At 39.9% G+C, this 15,627-nt stretch overlaps 1 protein-coding gene across 1 annotated transcript in view; it reads right to left on the bottom strand.

Annotated features, from left to right (window-relative positions):
• The window catches only part of TTC29 (tetratricopeptide repeat domain 29), a 156,035-nt gene that overhangs the window by 86,272 nt on the left and 54,136 nt on the right, over nucleotides 1–15,627 (bottom strand). The window contains exons 7-8 of the mRNA XM_079770315.1: nucleotides 5,238–5,450; nucleotides 1,743–1,828 (exon numbers count right to left, since the gene is read on the bottom strand). Coding sequence (XP_079626441.1) covers nucleotides 1,743–1,828; nucleotides 5,238–5,450 — 299 coding nt within the window. The remainder of the gene's footprint in view (nucleotides 1–1,742; nucleotides 1,829–5,237; nucleotides 5,451–15,627) is intronic.

The raw sequence follows: 15,627 nt of genomic DNA, 5'->3' as shown, positions 1-15,627 counted from the left end.
CAATCCTTCCTGGCTCCTTCTCGACTTTGCTCTTGGCATCCTGTGTCCAGACCTGACAACAGAACCCATTTTTGGCCTTGCAGCTCTGCCTGTGGGTCTGACCCAAATCTTATGTTTGTTTCCTGCAAGGCCTCAGTTCTGGCTCAGCTGTGTTCCCAAAAGGCAGCAATATTCTGCCATGAGACCTGGGTTCCAAGACAGCTCCCGACTCTTCACAACGGCAAAGGCTGCTCTTGTGTGGTGAGTGCAGCAGTGAGCCCGAGGCCTGGAGTGCGGCCTGCCTGGTTTCCCAAAGCCTCTGCCCTGGCTGGGAATTCAATGACAAACATTGACTAACCCTAACTAACCCAGGCACTTGCCTAAGGGAGGGGGACACATTCTTACTGAAAATATCTGCAAGGAGCTCTCTTATTCCAGCCCAAAACCCGGGATAGGAGGCAGAGGAGTTGGCATATTTAAGTCTTTTAGACATGGCCAGTTCCCCTGGCTTATCTTGGGTCAGATAATCTATTTCTGATTTTCCTCCCACTTCCATGGACACTCTTGCTTAATCCCTTTTGTACCTCCTTCACCCAGCTTGGCCCTAGGACTTTTTCATCAATCACTGTCCACCTACCCCAGGAAAGCTCCTCCACTCCCCAGCTCTAGTGTGCTTAAAGTTACACATTTATCAGTGTGAAGTTTATACAGCATCTCCAATCCAGATTTCCTTTTGTGTCCAGACCCACATGTACTTCTGTCTATTTGATCTCTCCTTGGATATCTCAAAATGTCCTCAAATTCAACATTCAAAACTGAACTCTCCATTTCCCCCAAGGCTGGTGCCCTTCAGCAGTCTCTGCCTCAGTGAATGAGCCCAGCATCTATCCAGTTCCACAGCCAGGAACCTAGGGTCCATCTGGACACCTCTATCTCCCTCGCCTCCCACATTTAGTCTATTCCCAAGTCTTTCAGAATGACTGCATCTACTCATCACCACCTTCACTTCTACTAATGCCCAGAAACTGAGGCCAGGGTAAAAGTGCTAAAAGCTAATCATTATCAAAGGTTTATTATATACCAGGCAGGTGGTCTTAAAACCTTATGTGAATTATTTTTTCCAATCATTCTGTGTATTAGTTTCCTAATAACATTCATTACTAGACTATCCTACACCACTAGTTATCGTACAAAATTATAGAACAGATCCAGTGCATGGCATGATGCCTGCTATATACTGAGAGAAATGCCAATTTGTTCCACTTAGTTATGCACTTGTTGGTTGCTTCTTGTATGTGTCCTGACCGGGGATTGAACCTGCAACCTTGGAGTATCTGGATGATGCGCCAACCAACTGAGCTACCCATCAGGGCCTTTAGTAACTTTTTTTACTACTTATTTTTGCTGCCCTTTAAACCCATTTCCTCTTGTCCTTGGTGATATGAGAATATAGACAGTTACATGATTCTATATATTTAATTTTCATGTATTCTAAAGCATTTAATGGTAATTGACTATTTATGATCTTTTATAAACAATAAAAGCAATTTTTTGTGCTTCCAGAATATTGCTATTGTGTTAGTCTCTCTCTCTCTCTCTCTCTCTCTCTCTCTCTCTCTCTCTATATATATATATATATATATATATATATATATACTGCTATAAGGTCCATATCTGTTGGACTTATAACAACATACAATAAAATAACATATAATAAAACAAAAATTTAAAGTGGGAACACTTAAACATTTAGTTCAACTTACTGCTAATGCTGTGTCATGCTCTCCAGCAGCCAAGTGTGCTAAGCCCAAGTAATAGGAAGCTTCCCCTTCCATCTTTTTGTCATTTCCTAAAGTGAAAATGCAGAAAATTATCGTGGCTTTAAAGAAATTGATTCATTACAACAAACAGAATGTTTGCTTTGAAGACAGTAGACAGTTATAACAACAGATACACATTTATCAACAATCCCTGAGATCTAACTGTTTTATGTTTAAAAAAAAGTCTGTTGCTTCACAATTTACCTGAATCATAGATGTTAAAGTGTATAAGCAATATAATCATGAGGAGTTATCCTTTACATGCACAGACAGGTATTATCATTTTGAGACTCATGTATAATTCCTATGCTGGTCTATCGTGTAAAGACCTATAGTCATCCATCATAGCTGCTACTAAATACATCAAATAATTAGTCAAGAGAACCAACATTACATGATGCACAAACATGCATTCACAAAACTGATATTCAGCTAAGTCTCTAACAGAGCAGAAAATTAGCAAATTAAGCAAGTATTTTTTATTAGGTTTAATTTAAAAGCTATTGGTTAAAACTTGGATGAGAGTGACTGAGTCATTTGTCTTTCTTTTTCATCATCTTTTCACGAGGAATTAAACCTTTCTTATTTCTGTGTAATGCTCTTTATTCCAGGAATTATCAAATTCTTCTTTCCAAAAGTAGAATGTGTAAACATGCAGCACGTGGCCCAATAAAACATACATCACACCATCTCATAAACATAATTTACTCACGTTTAATATACTAAATACAACATATACACATGATATACTTACAAAAACCATTCAAGATGCTTAAACATGAAAAGAATACTATCTTCCTTCTACTTTTGGAAGTCATTGGCTTTCAATGTCACCTAACTAACACCTAGGTAATGCAAATGCTGACAGGTGCACCCTCACTTGTGATCTTTAGAAAGTAAGTATCCTTAGATTTCTGAACTCTGCATTCCAACCATGATGGATGTCAGCAGGAGCCAGCAATTCTCTGTGCTGCTTTCATGCTCAGCACTCAGTGCATTATCCCTTGTGAAGCGTGGCTCATTTGGAAGACTACAAGAAAACAGGATGGCAAATGCCAGTGGCTGTATTTTTTTTCTTCTCTAGCCATTACACCAATTGCAGAGAACTATACCCTTAAGATTTCCATTCAGCAGAGTCGATGGGACCAGTCTAGGGAATTTTAACTCTTAAAATTCACCTGGGCACTAACTTTTTCTCAGGAATAGGTTTATGAGTGATGGGGTAGGAGTGAGACTAGGAAAGAGAGAGAGGGGGGGGGGGGGGTAAAAGGAAGAGGCTGAGAAGGGAAGTGGCCCTGGAATGATTAAAAGTTGGTTATATGTGATTTGCTGTGTTAAATGGAGTAACTGCATTAAACCACTAACCACAGCATGCACTGATGTATTATTATCATTTGCGTCTACTTTTTTTGTAAAGGGATTCCAGCAAAGAGGAGGAGAGAAAGAAAATCTACCCTGGTTGATAGATTTTGAGGCAGCTAATTTAAATGGCTGGATCACATCAAATATTAGTTTTAAAATGGGATTTAAGCATGAAAATTTGTCCTGCTTACTAGTTCAGAAAAAGTTAAGATAAAGTGAAAGCAGTGAAAGAATGGAGGGAAATGTCAGCACTATTAAAGTTGAGTGACATATATAGCAAAGGGAAAAATACTATTTATATTGTGTAGTTTGAGTGGGTTGAATTAATATTGGCTTTGCTCTCTAAATCAATAATCATTTATCTTAAAGAAAATACTGTTTTTATTTTCAAGATTCTTGATGGGAACCATTCTTTCTTTGTGAATGACCTTACAATTTAGCAAATGGGAACCTAAAGCAAAATACCTTTTCCTAATTGATATTTACACTGAAATGCCACACAACTTTCCAGGTAACTAAAGTCAGCTGCTGCAATTGATCTAAGAGCTAAGTATTTACATCACTGTTTACCCCTTTGGGGAAGGTACTAGATCACCATTCATTCAAAAGTAGTTCATGCAGTGAAATACATCTTTCAAAGTGGGGTGGGGGGAGAGTGATTTCCTATGGGTATTCCAACTAATATCATTAAAATACAAAATAGAGAGAATAAGCTAAGATGTTTACTTTTACTCCTTAGAAAATTAAAATCAAACCCCAAAAAATCAGTCTTGCTTATTCCAAATAAGCCATCTGTTATTCCAATAGGGCAAATATATCCACAAGCCAGTAAACTTCAGGTCAAGAGCATAATTTTTATCTTGTTTCCTTTATGAAAAGGCTACTCTATTAATAAATTACTATCTATAATAATAAAAGCATAATATGCAAATTGACCGAACGGCTGAGTAGCAGAACCACTGACAGACTACCACACTATGACACCCACTGGTGCCAGGCCAGCCAAGGAAGGTGCAATGTGATTGGTTGGGTTGGTTGGGGGCCCAGCCATTGCCCCATGACCACCCCGCAGAGGGCGGCCCAGGCCACCAGACGGCGGGGCGATCAATCGGGGGACTCCATGATCACCCCAAAGAGGGAGGCCCAGGCTACCTGGCCAGCGGGCTGTGGTGGATGGTTGGGGCCTCCCTCTGTCGGGTGATCAATCTCGGGGCTACAGGACTGTGAGAGGGCGCAGGCTGGGCTGAGGGGACCCCCCCACACACCCAGTACAGGAATTTTGTGCACTGGGCCTCTAGTATGGTAATAAAATACCCTTGCATTTAACAAAGTAAAAGCTTGTGAGTATATGCGCCACAATTTTTAAATACTTTATATGTATGCAAATGATACAGAATATCAAGGATCCCCTTTCACAAAAGCGTTTCTACTGCTGTAATGTGCATGTGAATCACCTGGGGAACTTGCTAACCTGCAGATTCTGATGCAGGAGGTCCCAGGTGGGGCCCCGAGTTGCTGCTTTTCTTACACGCTTCCTGGTGCTGCTGATGCTGCCAGCCCAAAGGCCACACTGTGACAGGCAAGAGCCTACAACATATTTGAGTTCTATTTTCCTGTTACTCCTCATATTTATCACATCTTCCCTATTACGTGACAATGGGGAATTTACAAACAATGAAAGGTCTATCAGATTATAAGAATAATAAGACCTTAAAAACACACACACACACACACACACACACACACACACACATGCACACACACACACACACGAGCACACACACTTAACTTTTGCAAATGACCTTACTTTCTCATTATGGGTTCATTGTTTTATAACACTCCTCCCAGAAGGTTGTAATTTTGGAGATAAAGCTTTCAAGAAACTAATGGATTTCTTGTTGTCAGCACTAAGGCTCCGCTGTTTTACAGTGAAATCTGAAAGGATATTGATGGCATTTGTCTTTGCATTTCATAGGAAATAATCACCCAAACACTTGACGAAGTTTATGTCTCTCTTGGGAGAAGCAGCGTCTGCCCATTAAAGGAAGCCGTGTGAGAGTGTTCTTTCCCACTTACCTTCTTTGGCTATTTCAGAAGCTTTTATTAGAATTCTGATGGCCTGTGTGTAATCTTTATTTTCCAGCATTTTGTCTGAGAGTAATCTGTACGTCCTCAGGAGACTCTCGCAGGCCAACAAGTTGAGAAAGCGGCCTGCCTCATCCTTCCATATCCGCCCTTGCGTCAATTGATGGAATGCTTCATAATGCTCGGCAGCTTCCAGAAGCCGACCTGAAGAATAAGAGCCATTCATAAATATAAACCACAGGCCAGCACATATTTTCAAAAATTTTTTGTACATCTTATGTTTTACTATTAAGGGGGTGGGGGAGAGCATGAAATATATTCAAGGATTTCTAAGGCTGAGGAAGACAAGCTGGAAAGGGAGCTGTCTCCATGTGGACCTCAGATACAGCACTGATTCTGGTTGGACACTTGCTAGAGGGATGCACTTTGCTAGTAGAAATTGACTAGGATTACCGATGTTTAGAGTGTGAAAGTCCACTAATAATTATTAATTAGCATCACACTGGCTAACATTCATTTAACATTACATAGGCAAAGCACTGTGTTATGTGCTTTATATGCATTTCTCAATCTTCAGAACAGTCATGTGGAATAGACTTATGATTCCATGAAGAGAAAGCGAGGGTAAGAACTTTGCCCAAGATTGCACGTGTAGTGGGTGCACAGATCCAGGCAGTCTGACTCCGGCGCCCAGTCTCCGCACCACTGTCCCACACTGCTCTCCCACCAGGCAGCATTCTTCATTCTCAAGAAGGATGCTGGTATCTCGAGAAAGGATGCATCCATTGCAAGTTTCAAATTCAAATATTGTGGGTCTTCTCAAAGTTGACAGAACTTTCCAAGCAGGCATTTGTGTACATAATTCTGTTTAATTTTGAATAATCAAAATGTAGCTTAACTGCCTTTCTGGATTGCATTCCCCAATATAGTCCAACTATATCTTCTCAAAGCCAAAACTCTAAATTAGCTTTGACTCATTTCATTCCTTGAAATATGAGCAAGCCCATTTCTGGAAGAGCAGCTTGCAGCTCCCTGCTGTGGATTGTATTTTACTTGTGCATTGCTTTGTGGAAATATTCACCCCGTCCTGTAATGTAAATACTCTTTTATTGGAGTTCTCTAATTGAAATAAACTGGAAAAGCACTTATATCTAGGCGTTAAAACAGTAGTGGTTAAGGATGAGTCCAAACAGCCTGAGTTTCTATCCCAACTTGATTTTATCATTTTTTTTGCTGTTGAGCCTCAGGCTAATTACTACCTTCCCTGTGCCTGAGTTTAACTCTTCTGTAAAATAGAATTATAGTGAAACTATTCAAGGTGTTTTTGTGAGAAATTAATACGAGTTCAATACCTGATACAGAGTATGTGCTCAATAAACATCGCTACTGTTGACATAGTGATAATAGTTTTTAGAAATCCAATTGGTTGATTGAAATATAGCCACTAATTTGTTTTTTAAGTACAACTTCCTTTTCCTGCAAAAGACACAGCTGAGTCCTTATTACCATGTTATCACAGCTGATTAAATTAACCCTGTTTAGATCACATCAGGCTCAATGTATTTCCTCAAATAGGATTCACTGGATATTACAGGACAGTGTAGCCCCTGCCAAGACTATGACATATCATTTCCTCCTATTTTTGCATCAAATTTGTTACCTAACATTATCAATATTAAAGCATTAAAGAATGCACACATAAAAAAGAATAGTATTCACACAGAAACACAAAAGAGATGGATAATGCCCAGCCTGCCAGCCTGTGTTGCTCAGTGGTTGAGCATTGACCTGTGAACCAGGAGGTCATGGTTTGATTCCCAGTCAGGGCACATGCCCAGGTTGCAGGCTCAAAACCCAGTGGGGGATGTGCAGGAGGCAGCCGATCAATGATTCTCTCTCATCATTGATATTTCTATCTCTATCTCCCTCTCCATTCCGCTCTGAAATCAACAAAAGTACTTTTAAAAAGGGAGATGGTTAATGAGCAAATAATCTGTACCAAAATTTGGTAAAGACGTGGCCTGTCTGGACCCTGCTGTGTCATGCAGAGGAGGGTATATCAGCAAAGACACAGACAGACAGGGGAATATGTACTACAGAGATGTTTATAAACTTGTATTATGAAATTTCCACATGATAAAAGACTACAAAGATGATATTATAAAGACTATCAGTATGATATTATATAAGAACATTTCATTACATGGCCTGGTGTTAATATTGAAAAACATCAGAAAACATTTACAAAACATTATCAGTGTTATGCAGGTGAGGAATGAAACTGTCATTTCCTAACATTTCTATCATCACATTATGTCCATTTGTAATAAGAAATATACAATAGGAGCTATTTTAAAATAATGCCCAATCCTTTTTCATTTTTGATCCAAATACTCAAGGTTGAAGTTCACTGCTCTAATCTATCTTTACATTTAACCGACAATTTTTCTTTACCTCCCAAAAAGCAGCATAGTTTGTCATCCCTCTCCTGTAGCACCTCTCACCAGAAACACCTTTCTCTGAATACCCATGACCCTCATTCTTTAAGAAACTCGAATGAAGCATTGACATATATGTGTGCTATGTTTCCTCCATTAACTATATTTCTACCTGTAAAGTATAGCTCTGCATCCCTGGGAAGATGTATACAAGAGTTCTTTTTCCTATCCAGCATCCATCTATTCACAAAGCATAGACACATATTTCTCTGTGGCCATGTGAATAGGAGATGCTGGATACAGGGAACTGTGAGTAAACCAGATATCTAGTCCAGAAAAAATTGGGACTGTAAGGAAACTAGGAAAGACTTAACAACATCGAGGGTCACATACAGTAACCAGATGGAAAGAGGGTCCAATGTTGTGTTGTAAAATAACAGATTTGCTAAGAATTTTAGGAGGAGAGCCAGCAGATGAAGCTCTGGCTAACCTAATTACAATGACATGCAAATGAGGCATAATGAAGCAAATAAAATATGAGAGTTGATAGTCATGTTCAAGATTTGATTTGCAAGGGGACAAAAAGGGGGAGGAGAGGGGAAGGCAGAAAGTGGGGAAAGGAGAGGTGGAGGAAATGGGGAGGGGGTGAATAGTGAAGAAAAGGTGGGGACTGTGTCCTTGTGTTCCACATAGCCCAGACTTCCCTGTGTTACCGATGCCATCAGGCATCCTGCACAGGCTGTCTAATCAGGAATGAGGTAAAAGAGGTACTTGGGACATTGGTGTTGGCCAGTTACTAGAAAGGCACCTTGGAATTACCGAGAATCGTTGTTTTCGGTTGAGCTTGATTTTTGCTGGGGCTTTGGGGCTAGTAGTGCTTAGCTCATGATGACTGGCCAAGATTCAGCTCTCAGAGAGACTGCTTGAGGTCTCCCACAAGGAAGGATCGTGGTTCAAGACGCTCAGGTAAAAGAGAACAGGGAACCATTCTCTCCTGAAGGCCTGCTAGGTGCTAGTCAAAATGGAAAGCTTCCCCCACCCCATACATTATCTGATTTAACGTTCAGAAAACTGGAGAAGTAAATATTACTTTTACACTAAAGAGAAAGCTTGAGGCTCACAAAGGTTAAATGACTTAAATGGCTAAAAACTGATGTTTAGGATTTAAACCCGGGATCACAAAAAAACACATACAGCTTCGTACCACCATATCACGTGCTAGTCAACAAACCAAGAGTCAGGACCTTAGGTGGGGTAAGTTATATTCTGGACATAACTCTCTCAAGTAAAAAAGTAACACCATAATCAATAAAGAAATTTTAAAAAAAGTAATGCTTAAATTGTGTGATTTCTGGTCTCTTCCCCTTCTATAACTCTGACTATACTCAGATAATCAAGGTAACCGCTAACATAAAAGCACAGGTGTTAGCCTCTGATGTGCGTCAGATGGGTCTTTCTGAAGGAGTCGGATGTATAACCAGCTATGTGACCTGCATCTAAATGTCTTACTTCCCTGAACCACGTGGTGACATCTGTGGGGCACCTGGAATTCCTCAGGTGCCCCAGACGTAGTCACCTGTGGCCATATCTAGGTGTTTATGGTTTCACTGTTCCTTAATCACTTTGCCACCGATGAGCTCACTGGGGATTCTGAACAGCATTTTACACCAAAGTGCCTACACAGAGGAAGGAGAGTTTCCCAGTCCTTCTCAGATGTAGGGATTCATTTCTAAAAATCATTCAGAGGTAAATAGGTCAGTAAATAAGCCAGCAAGGACTTGATCTAAATGACCATAAGCACATAAAACTGCTAAAGGCTGGTCAGACTGAAAGTACATATTATATAAAATAGTACAATATTTGATTTAAAATGTTAAAATATACGTCTATCCTATAAAGGGACTATAGTCATCTAAATATGCAAGTATTTCCCTTTAAGCATGATTAACAATGATATGATTTCCATCCAATTTATTTTTCCAACTGTGGATAGGAATTTTAAAGATTTTATTGCTTTCTGAGTAAAGACTCTGATATTGAGACTACATATTTATTAAGACATAATACATCTTTTTTTGAAATTTAAATTTAATAGAAATACCTTAAATGGTCATCAATAGAGGGCTCATTTTGACAAAGCTAAATATAAATCAGGATCATGAACTAGATTTTCCACTTTGGCTCACAGCATCCCTTTATAGCATCTTCCAAGTGTTCATATACAGCCTACCCTTTATCATCAAATAAACTTTAAAAAATAAACTTCAATATATTAAAACCAGGACAGATTTTCAGATTCTACCATCAATCTCATTGAAGGACAAGTGTCTAGACAACTGCCCTTTTCTGGAATTATCGAATACCAACATTATTTCCTGTTGAAGAAGAGGTCAGTGAGAAGAATGATTACACCGAGGTCTCACAAAAATAAGTTAACTGAAATAAGGACAGAAAAGAGAAGGCCTCGGGAATAGTCATGGATGTTAAAAGTTTCCCGAATTACCAGCAAATACTCATCATCACCGTGAGCAGCAAGGATCACAAGGTTCATCACAATAAGGAAGATACACCAACGACTGCTCACCCAAGTGCTTGGCAAGAATATAGAGCGTCCACTAATATTTCCAGTGACTCAGGGAAGAAAATGGAGCCAATATGTCTTGTTGAATAGACTGGAGATGGCCTCCCATCAATATCATCAATGATCGATTTATCTCAATAATAGGAGGTAATGTCAGAAAGCACATCTTAGGGACACACCATGAACAAGTGTGTAGAACAAGAGGATCCAGGTGTGGATAGAAGTAGCTGAAGCCTCAGGGTGGTTGTTTTTTTAAACAATTATATAACATTTACATAAAGAATAAAAAGGGTTGACACATAAAGGAAATGCATTTTGTTTGTCACATAAAGGAAAGTGCACTTTCAAAATAAAACTACTAGAAAGGAGTTTCACTTTACCGAAAGCCCACACAACCAAGAAATCCATCCATTTATTTAAAAATATGAACCAAACCCAAACAATGCTGTAAGCAGCAAAATTGCTTGGTAGGATTCTAAGACAAACACAAAGCAGAGAAAATAAGATTTTATATATTTGGGTATTTTCCAAATAGTTGTTTGACTCTCTTCCCTGCGCAGCGTCTCTGAAAGTTTATAGATATTTGTGGTATCACAGCAGATGTCTAGAACAAATATTAAGCAAAGGAGAATGTATATGATCTCTCCCATTTTAGTTTTTTTTAAAGTAGGAAGATTGACTAGATATTAACACAAATGGGTTTAAATGTGAAGCTGCCATAAAAGCAGGAACATAAATGTAATTCTCCCAGCCGCTATTTTGATGCACATTTTTGATTCCATGAATATTTTATGAAATGGCCCAAACTAAAGCCATATAACATTCCTGCATTACTGATGCTTGCGCCCGTAAGCTACGAACATTAGAGGCATGATTGAGTGCATTAAAATGAACTCATTCAGCAGTGCATTGATTACTTGAAGGGGGAGGGAAAAGAAAAAAAAAAAGTTGCTCCACTTAAGAAAACAGCACACAAATCTAAAGTTTGCAATATAATAAGGGGGAGAGCAAGTTTGAATAAAATAATATTTCATAAATAAAGTGTGACTCTGTCTAGACCTGACATTCATTAGGCAAGATGTTAATTGTGTCCAAAGATGGCTCCTGGTTTTTGTGGGGGTTTTTTTGTTCAGGTAATTTAAAATGTCACAATCTCTAAGGCGCTCAAACTGGCCTGCATTAGCTCCATGCATCAGCAGTTCTGAAAGTAGCTAATTATTTCCTTTTCTATCAACTTGTACATTTGCCAGTAGAAATAATGCCACAGAAACAATTGCATGAAAATAATTTGACAGGTCCATAAGGCCTATTTCTTCAGCAGCGCTCATATAAGTCTTAGGCATATTTAGTTCTAAATTGTGCACATTTGTTGAGGAATTTAGGGAAATATTCCACTTTAGTTTAAACCAGCAACCTAAAGGAACAATAAAGCTTTATGTATATTTTATGACATTTTAATCTGGAGCTACTGGACATCTTTGGCGTTAAGCTACTATTCCATACAATGTAGACATAAAATCTGCTAGAAGCAATATTGAAGAGTAGCAGAAAGAGAAAAATGTTATTGCCCTTTTGTAAAAACAAAAGACACTGCTTTCCATTTCAGTTTAACCGCATGAACATTTTATATTATCTTTGGGTTTTTACATTCAATTCTGATCATTATAATGGCACTATACATGCAGAAATAGTTAAGGGCCGGTCCCACTTCCCAGTGGAAACTATCATTTTCAAGGGTTTCTCTCTTGTCAGAGGAGATTTGTTCTATATTATAACCCACTGCACGTCTTTGCAAATGGAACACTGGAAAGCAGAGATTCTGTCCTGCAGCTCAATAGTCTCCCTAATAAACCAGGAAGAAAATGTGCCCATAACTTTTGTTGCTACTTTGGGATACTTAGAAGAAATTTAAGATGCTATTTAGAAAATGAAATTCTTCCTTTATCATTTTGAGCAAAGACTTCAGATGGACATTATAGAAACGCTACCACACCCCTGTTAAAGGGCACGGGTCATTAAGCCTGACAGCAGAAAGGACCCCAGGAACACAGACGTGGGAGAAACTCACCAACGGCTTTCTTACTGATGTTGGCAATACTAATAAGTTGATTTTTAAAATCCAGAAGATTTGCCAACTGCTGGGAGGCAGGGGACTGGGTGAAAGAGGTGAAGGGATTAAGAAGTACAAATTAGCAGTTACAAAATAGTCCCAGGGATGTAAAGGACGGCATAGGGAATACAGCCAATAATATTTCAGTTACTCTGTATGGTGCCAGGTGGGCATTGGAAATAGTAAGGGGAACACTTTGTAAAGTAGATGATTGTCTAACTACTGTGCTGTACACCCGAAACCAATACAAAATAAATAAATAAATAAAATCTAGGAGATCCCTACAATATTTTGGAGGAACTGTTATTAATTGTTGTTTGTGATTTTAGATAGCTGCATTGTGGCCAGTGATGGAAACGGTGGGCAGGCTTCACTGGTCTATGTTCTAATAAACATAGACAGGTGGTTCCTATTCAAGTTTTCTAATTTCTAAGGATTAAGCATTAGACATCTTTGCTCTTACATGTTCATAATCAGAAGTATGAAGATTACTCAATTTTTAAAATGTGTAATGTATAAATAGGAAATTCACACTAGCCATTATAAAGCTTGTAAAATTCATAGAGTTTACTATTTTCCTCAAATGATAAATTGTTTTACTTTCATGGTTTCCACCTCACCTTAAAATACTAAGTTAAAGGTGTTATTGACAAGCATAAAAATCTGAGAAATAAAGTCAGTATTGACATCAGATCAACTAATGAATGATATTGCTCTGGACTTCATCAATAATTTAATACTTACTTGAATTACATAGTGTTCCTGATTTTACATAAACCACGTACTGATTATGTATATGTATTTATATGAGTAAAGAGAAAGGGATGGAAGCATATAGACCAATGTGTCAATATTGATTAACTTATGGAAGTTGGAGGTGAGTGGTTTTGATTGAAAATAAGCATGTGCTAATTTGGATATTATAAAATAAACTAGAGGCCCGGTGCATGGATTCATGCACCAGTGGGGTCCCTCGGCCTGGCCTGCACCCTCTCGCAATCCAAGACCCCTTGGGGGATGTCGGAGGCCCGGTGCAGGGATTCGGCCTGATCCTCGCAGACCAGGCTGAGGGACCCAACTGGTGCACAAATCCGTGCACGAGGCCTCTAGTATGCATATAAGATCTTTGGTTAATCTCTTCCTGCCCTCCCCCTTCTCCACCTCCCTGCTTCCTTCTGAGATTCTTCAGTCTGTTACATGTTTCCATGCCTGTGTGTTGAACATCTGCCCCCTGGTTGAATGGTCCAGCAGTCGAACGGTAGAATGGTCACTTAGGCTTTTATATATATAGACTAGAGGCCTGGTGCACGACATTCATGCACTGAGGGGGGGGGGGGTCCCTTCAGCCTGGCCTGCGCCCTCTCACAATCTGGGACCCATTGGGGGATGTCTGCCTGCCGGCTTAAGCCCAATCCCCCGGGGGATCGAGCCTACTGGTAAGCTGGCAGTCAGACATCTCTCTCACAGTCTGGGGCTCTTGCAGTCCTACACCCCTCGCTCCTTACCACCTGCCTGCACTGCTGCTGCTCTCGCCAGCCATGAACCAGCTGAGCAGCGCTCCTCCTGTAGGAGCACACTGACCACCAGGGGGCAGCTCCTGCATTGAGCGTCTTCCCCCTGGTGGTCAGTGCTTGTCATAGCGGCCAGTTGTTCCACCATTCAGTTGATTTGCATATTAGCCTTTTATTATATAGGACTAGAGGCCCGATGCACAAAATTCATGCAAGGGTAGGCCTTCCTTCCCCTGGCTGCCGGCACTGGCTTCCCTCTAGCACCCAGGACCCAGGCTTCCCATCAGCCGCTGGCAGGCACCCGGGACCCGGGCTTCCCTCGCAGCCCCTGTTTTGTCCAGAAGGTCGTCCGGAAGGACGTCTGGTCTAATTAGCATATTATGCTTTTATTATTATAGATAACAAACTGACAATAATCTATATAGATGAGTTTGGAGGGAGAAAATAATGTTACTTGAGCACTGATCATGTGCTGAGCACAATAGTAGCTGCTACATATATTTGTTAGTGCCTATATTTTAGAGATGAGGAACATAAGCCTTGGGGCTTCTCTGGCTTAAATTCACATACCAATCAGGTGGCAGAATGATGCCCAGAGATGGGGCTTTATTTCCTTATAGTGACCCTTTTTTATAGAACCTATGTCCAATGTTTGACATAAAGGCAGAGAACAAGGCTTGAACCTCATCATCATGATATAATTGGAACATTCACACCCTTTCTTGAAGGGCTCTGAAATGAGGATGGCAATGTCAACTTTGGGATGTGGTTGCAAGGGGCATTAAAACAATTGTGCTGGCACCATGCAGAACGCCTGGGCTTTGCACAGATTCAGTAACGTTTCATGTCATGGCATCTATTTGTCTGCCAGTTGGAGCAAATGTGGAGGGGCCGGCTCTATGGACTGCTTTAACACCTAAATAGCCTGGAGCAGCGTCACTTATTCCAACTGAGACCCTCCTGAGGTGCTAGTTGAAAACAGTACACTTCGCCCAACTCTCAGCCCTCTTGCTCTTGGACAGTGGTGCTTCCAAAGAGCTTTTCTGGGGCAGTGTCTCTTCTCAGAGGATCAGAGGCCACACGGCCTCCAGAGCCATCTATTCAGTGCGTGGAGACTGGAGGCTCAGTGCAGCTTTCAAGAACTCCCTGCAAGGCTTTGATAAGGAAAAACCCGCAGCAGAGCAGGCACCTCCGAATGAGGCTGCCTCTCTGCACTGCTCGTTAAGCAGTAAATAATTAAAACTCCCCGAAAAAGACAGGTAAAATAGAGGCAGCTCTGTCAGTAACAGACATGAAAGAGAAGGGGAAGAAAATGAATTTTAAAAAAATGCAATGAAATAATTCATTTGAAGCTCTAATAAAGTTTCATTTGCAGTCTTGTTTAAAGATATATCAGACTTTAGGGATGTAACCTAATTACATTTTTATTCTAAGTTCCATTCAACGATCTTGGACTTTGGTTCTTTAACACAGATCAAACATGGAATAATTTTCTTGTGGCTATCAATACTTTAAAAGGATCTCTTGATTAAATACTGTAAGGTCTTATGAACAAGTACATATAGTAGATGGGAAATAAACTGACATGCCTTGAAAAGTGACAACTAATTAATATAGAAAAAGTAATACTAATTGACTTAACTTAGGAAAAATAACTTTTTTTATTTTTAAACCTCTCCCGAGAATATTTTTTACATTGATTTCTAGAGAGAGTGGGAAGGAGGGAGGGAGGGAGGGAGGG

This window comes from Cnephaeus nilssonii, assembly GCF_951640355.1.
Source record: "Cnephaeus nilssonii genome assembly, chromosome: 5".
NCBI classification, from domain to species: domain Eukaryota; kingdom Metazoa; phylum Chordata; class Mammalia; order Chiroptera; family Vespertilionidae; genus Cnephaeus; species Cnephaeus nilssonii.
Note: the sequence above shows the minus strand (reverse complement) of the source record. Positions and strands in the feature narration are given on the sequence as shown.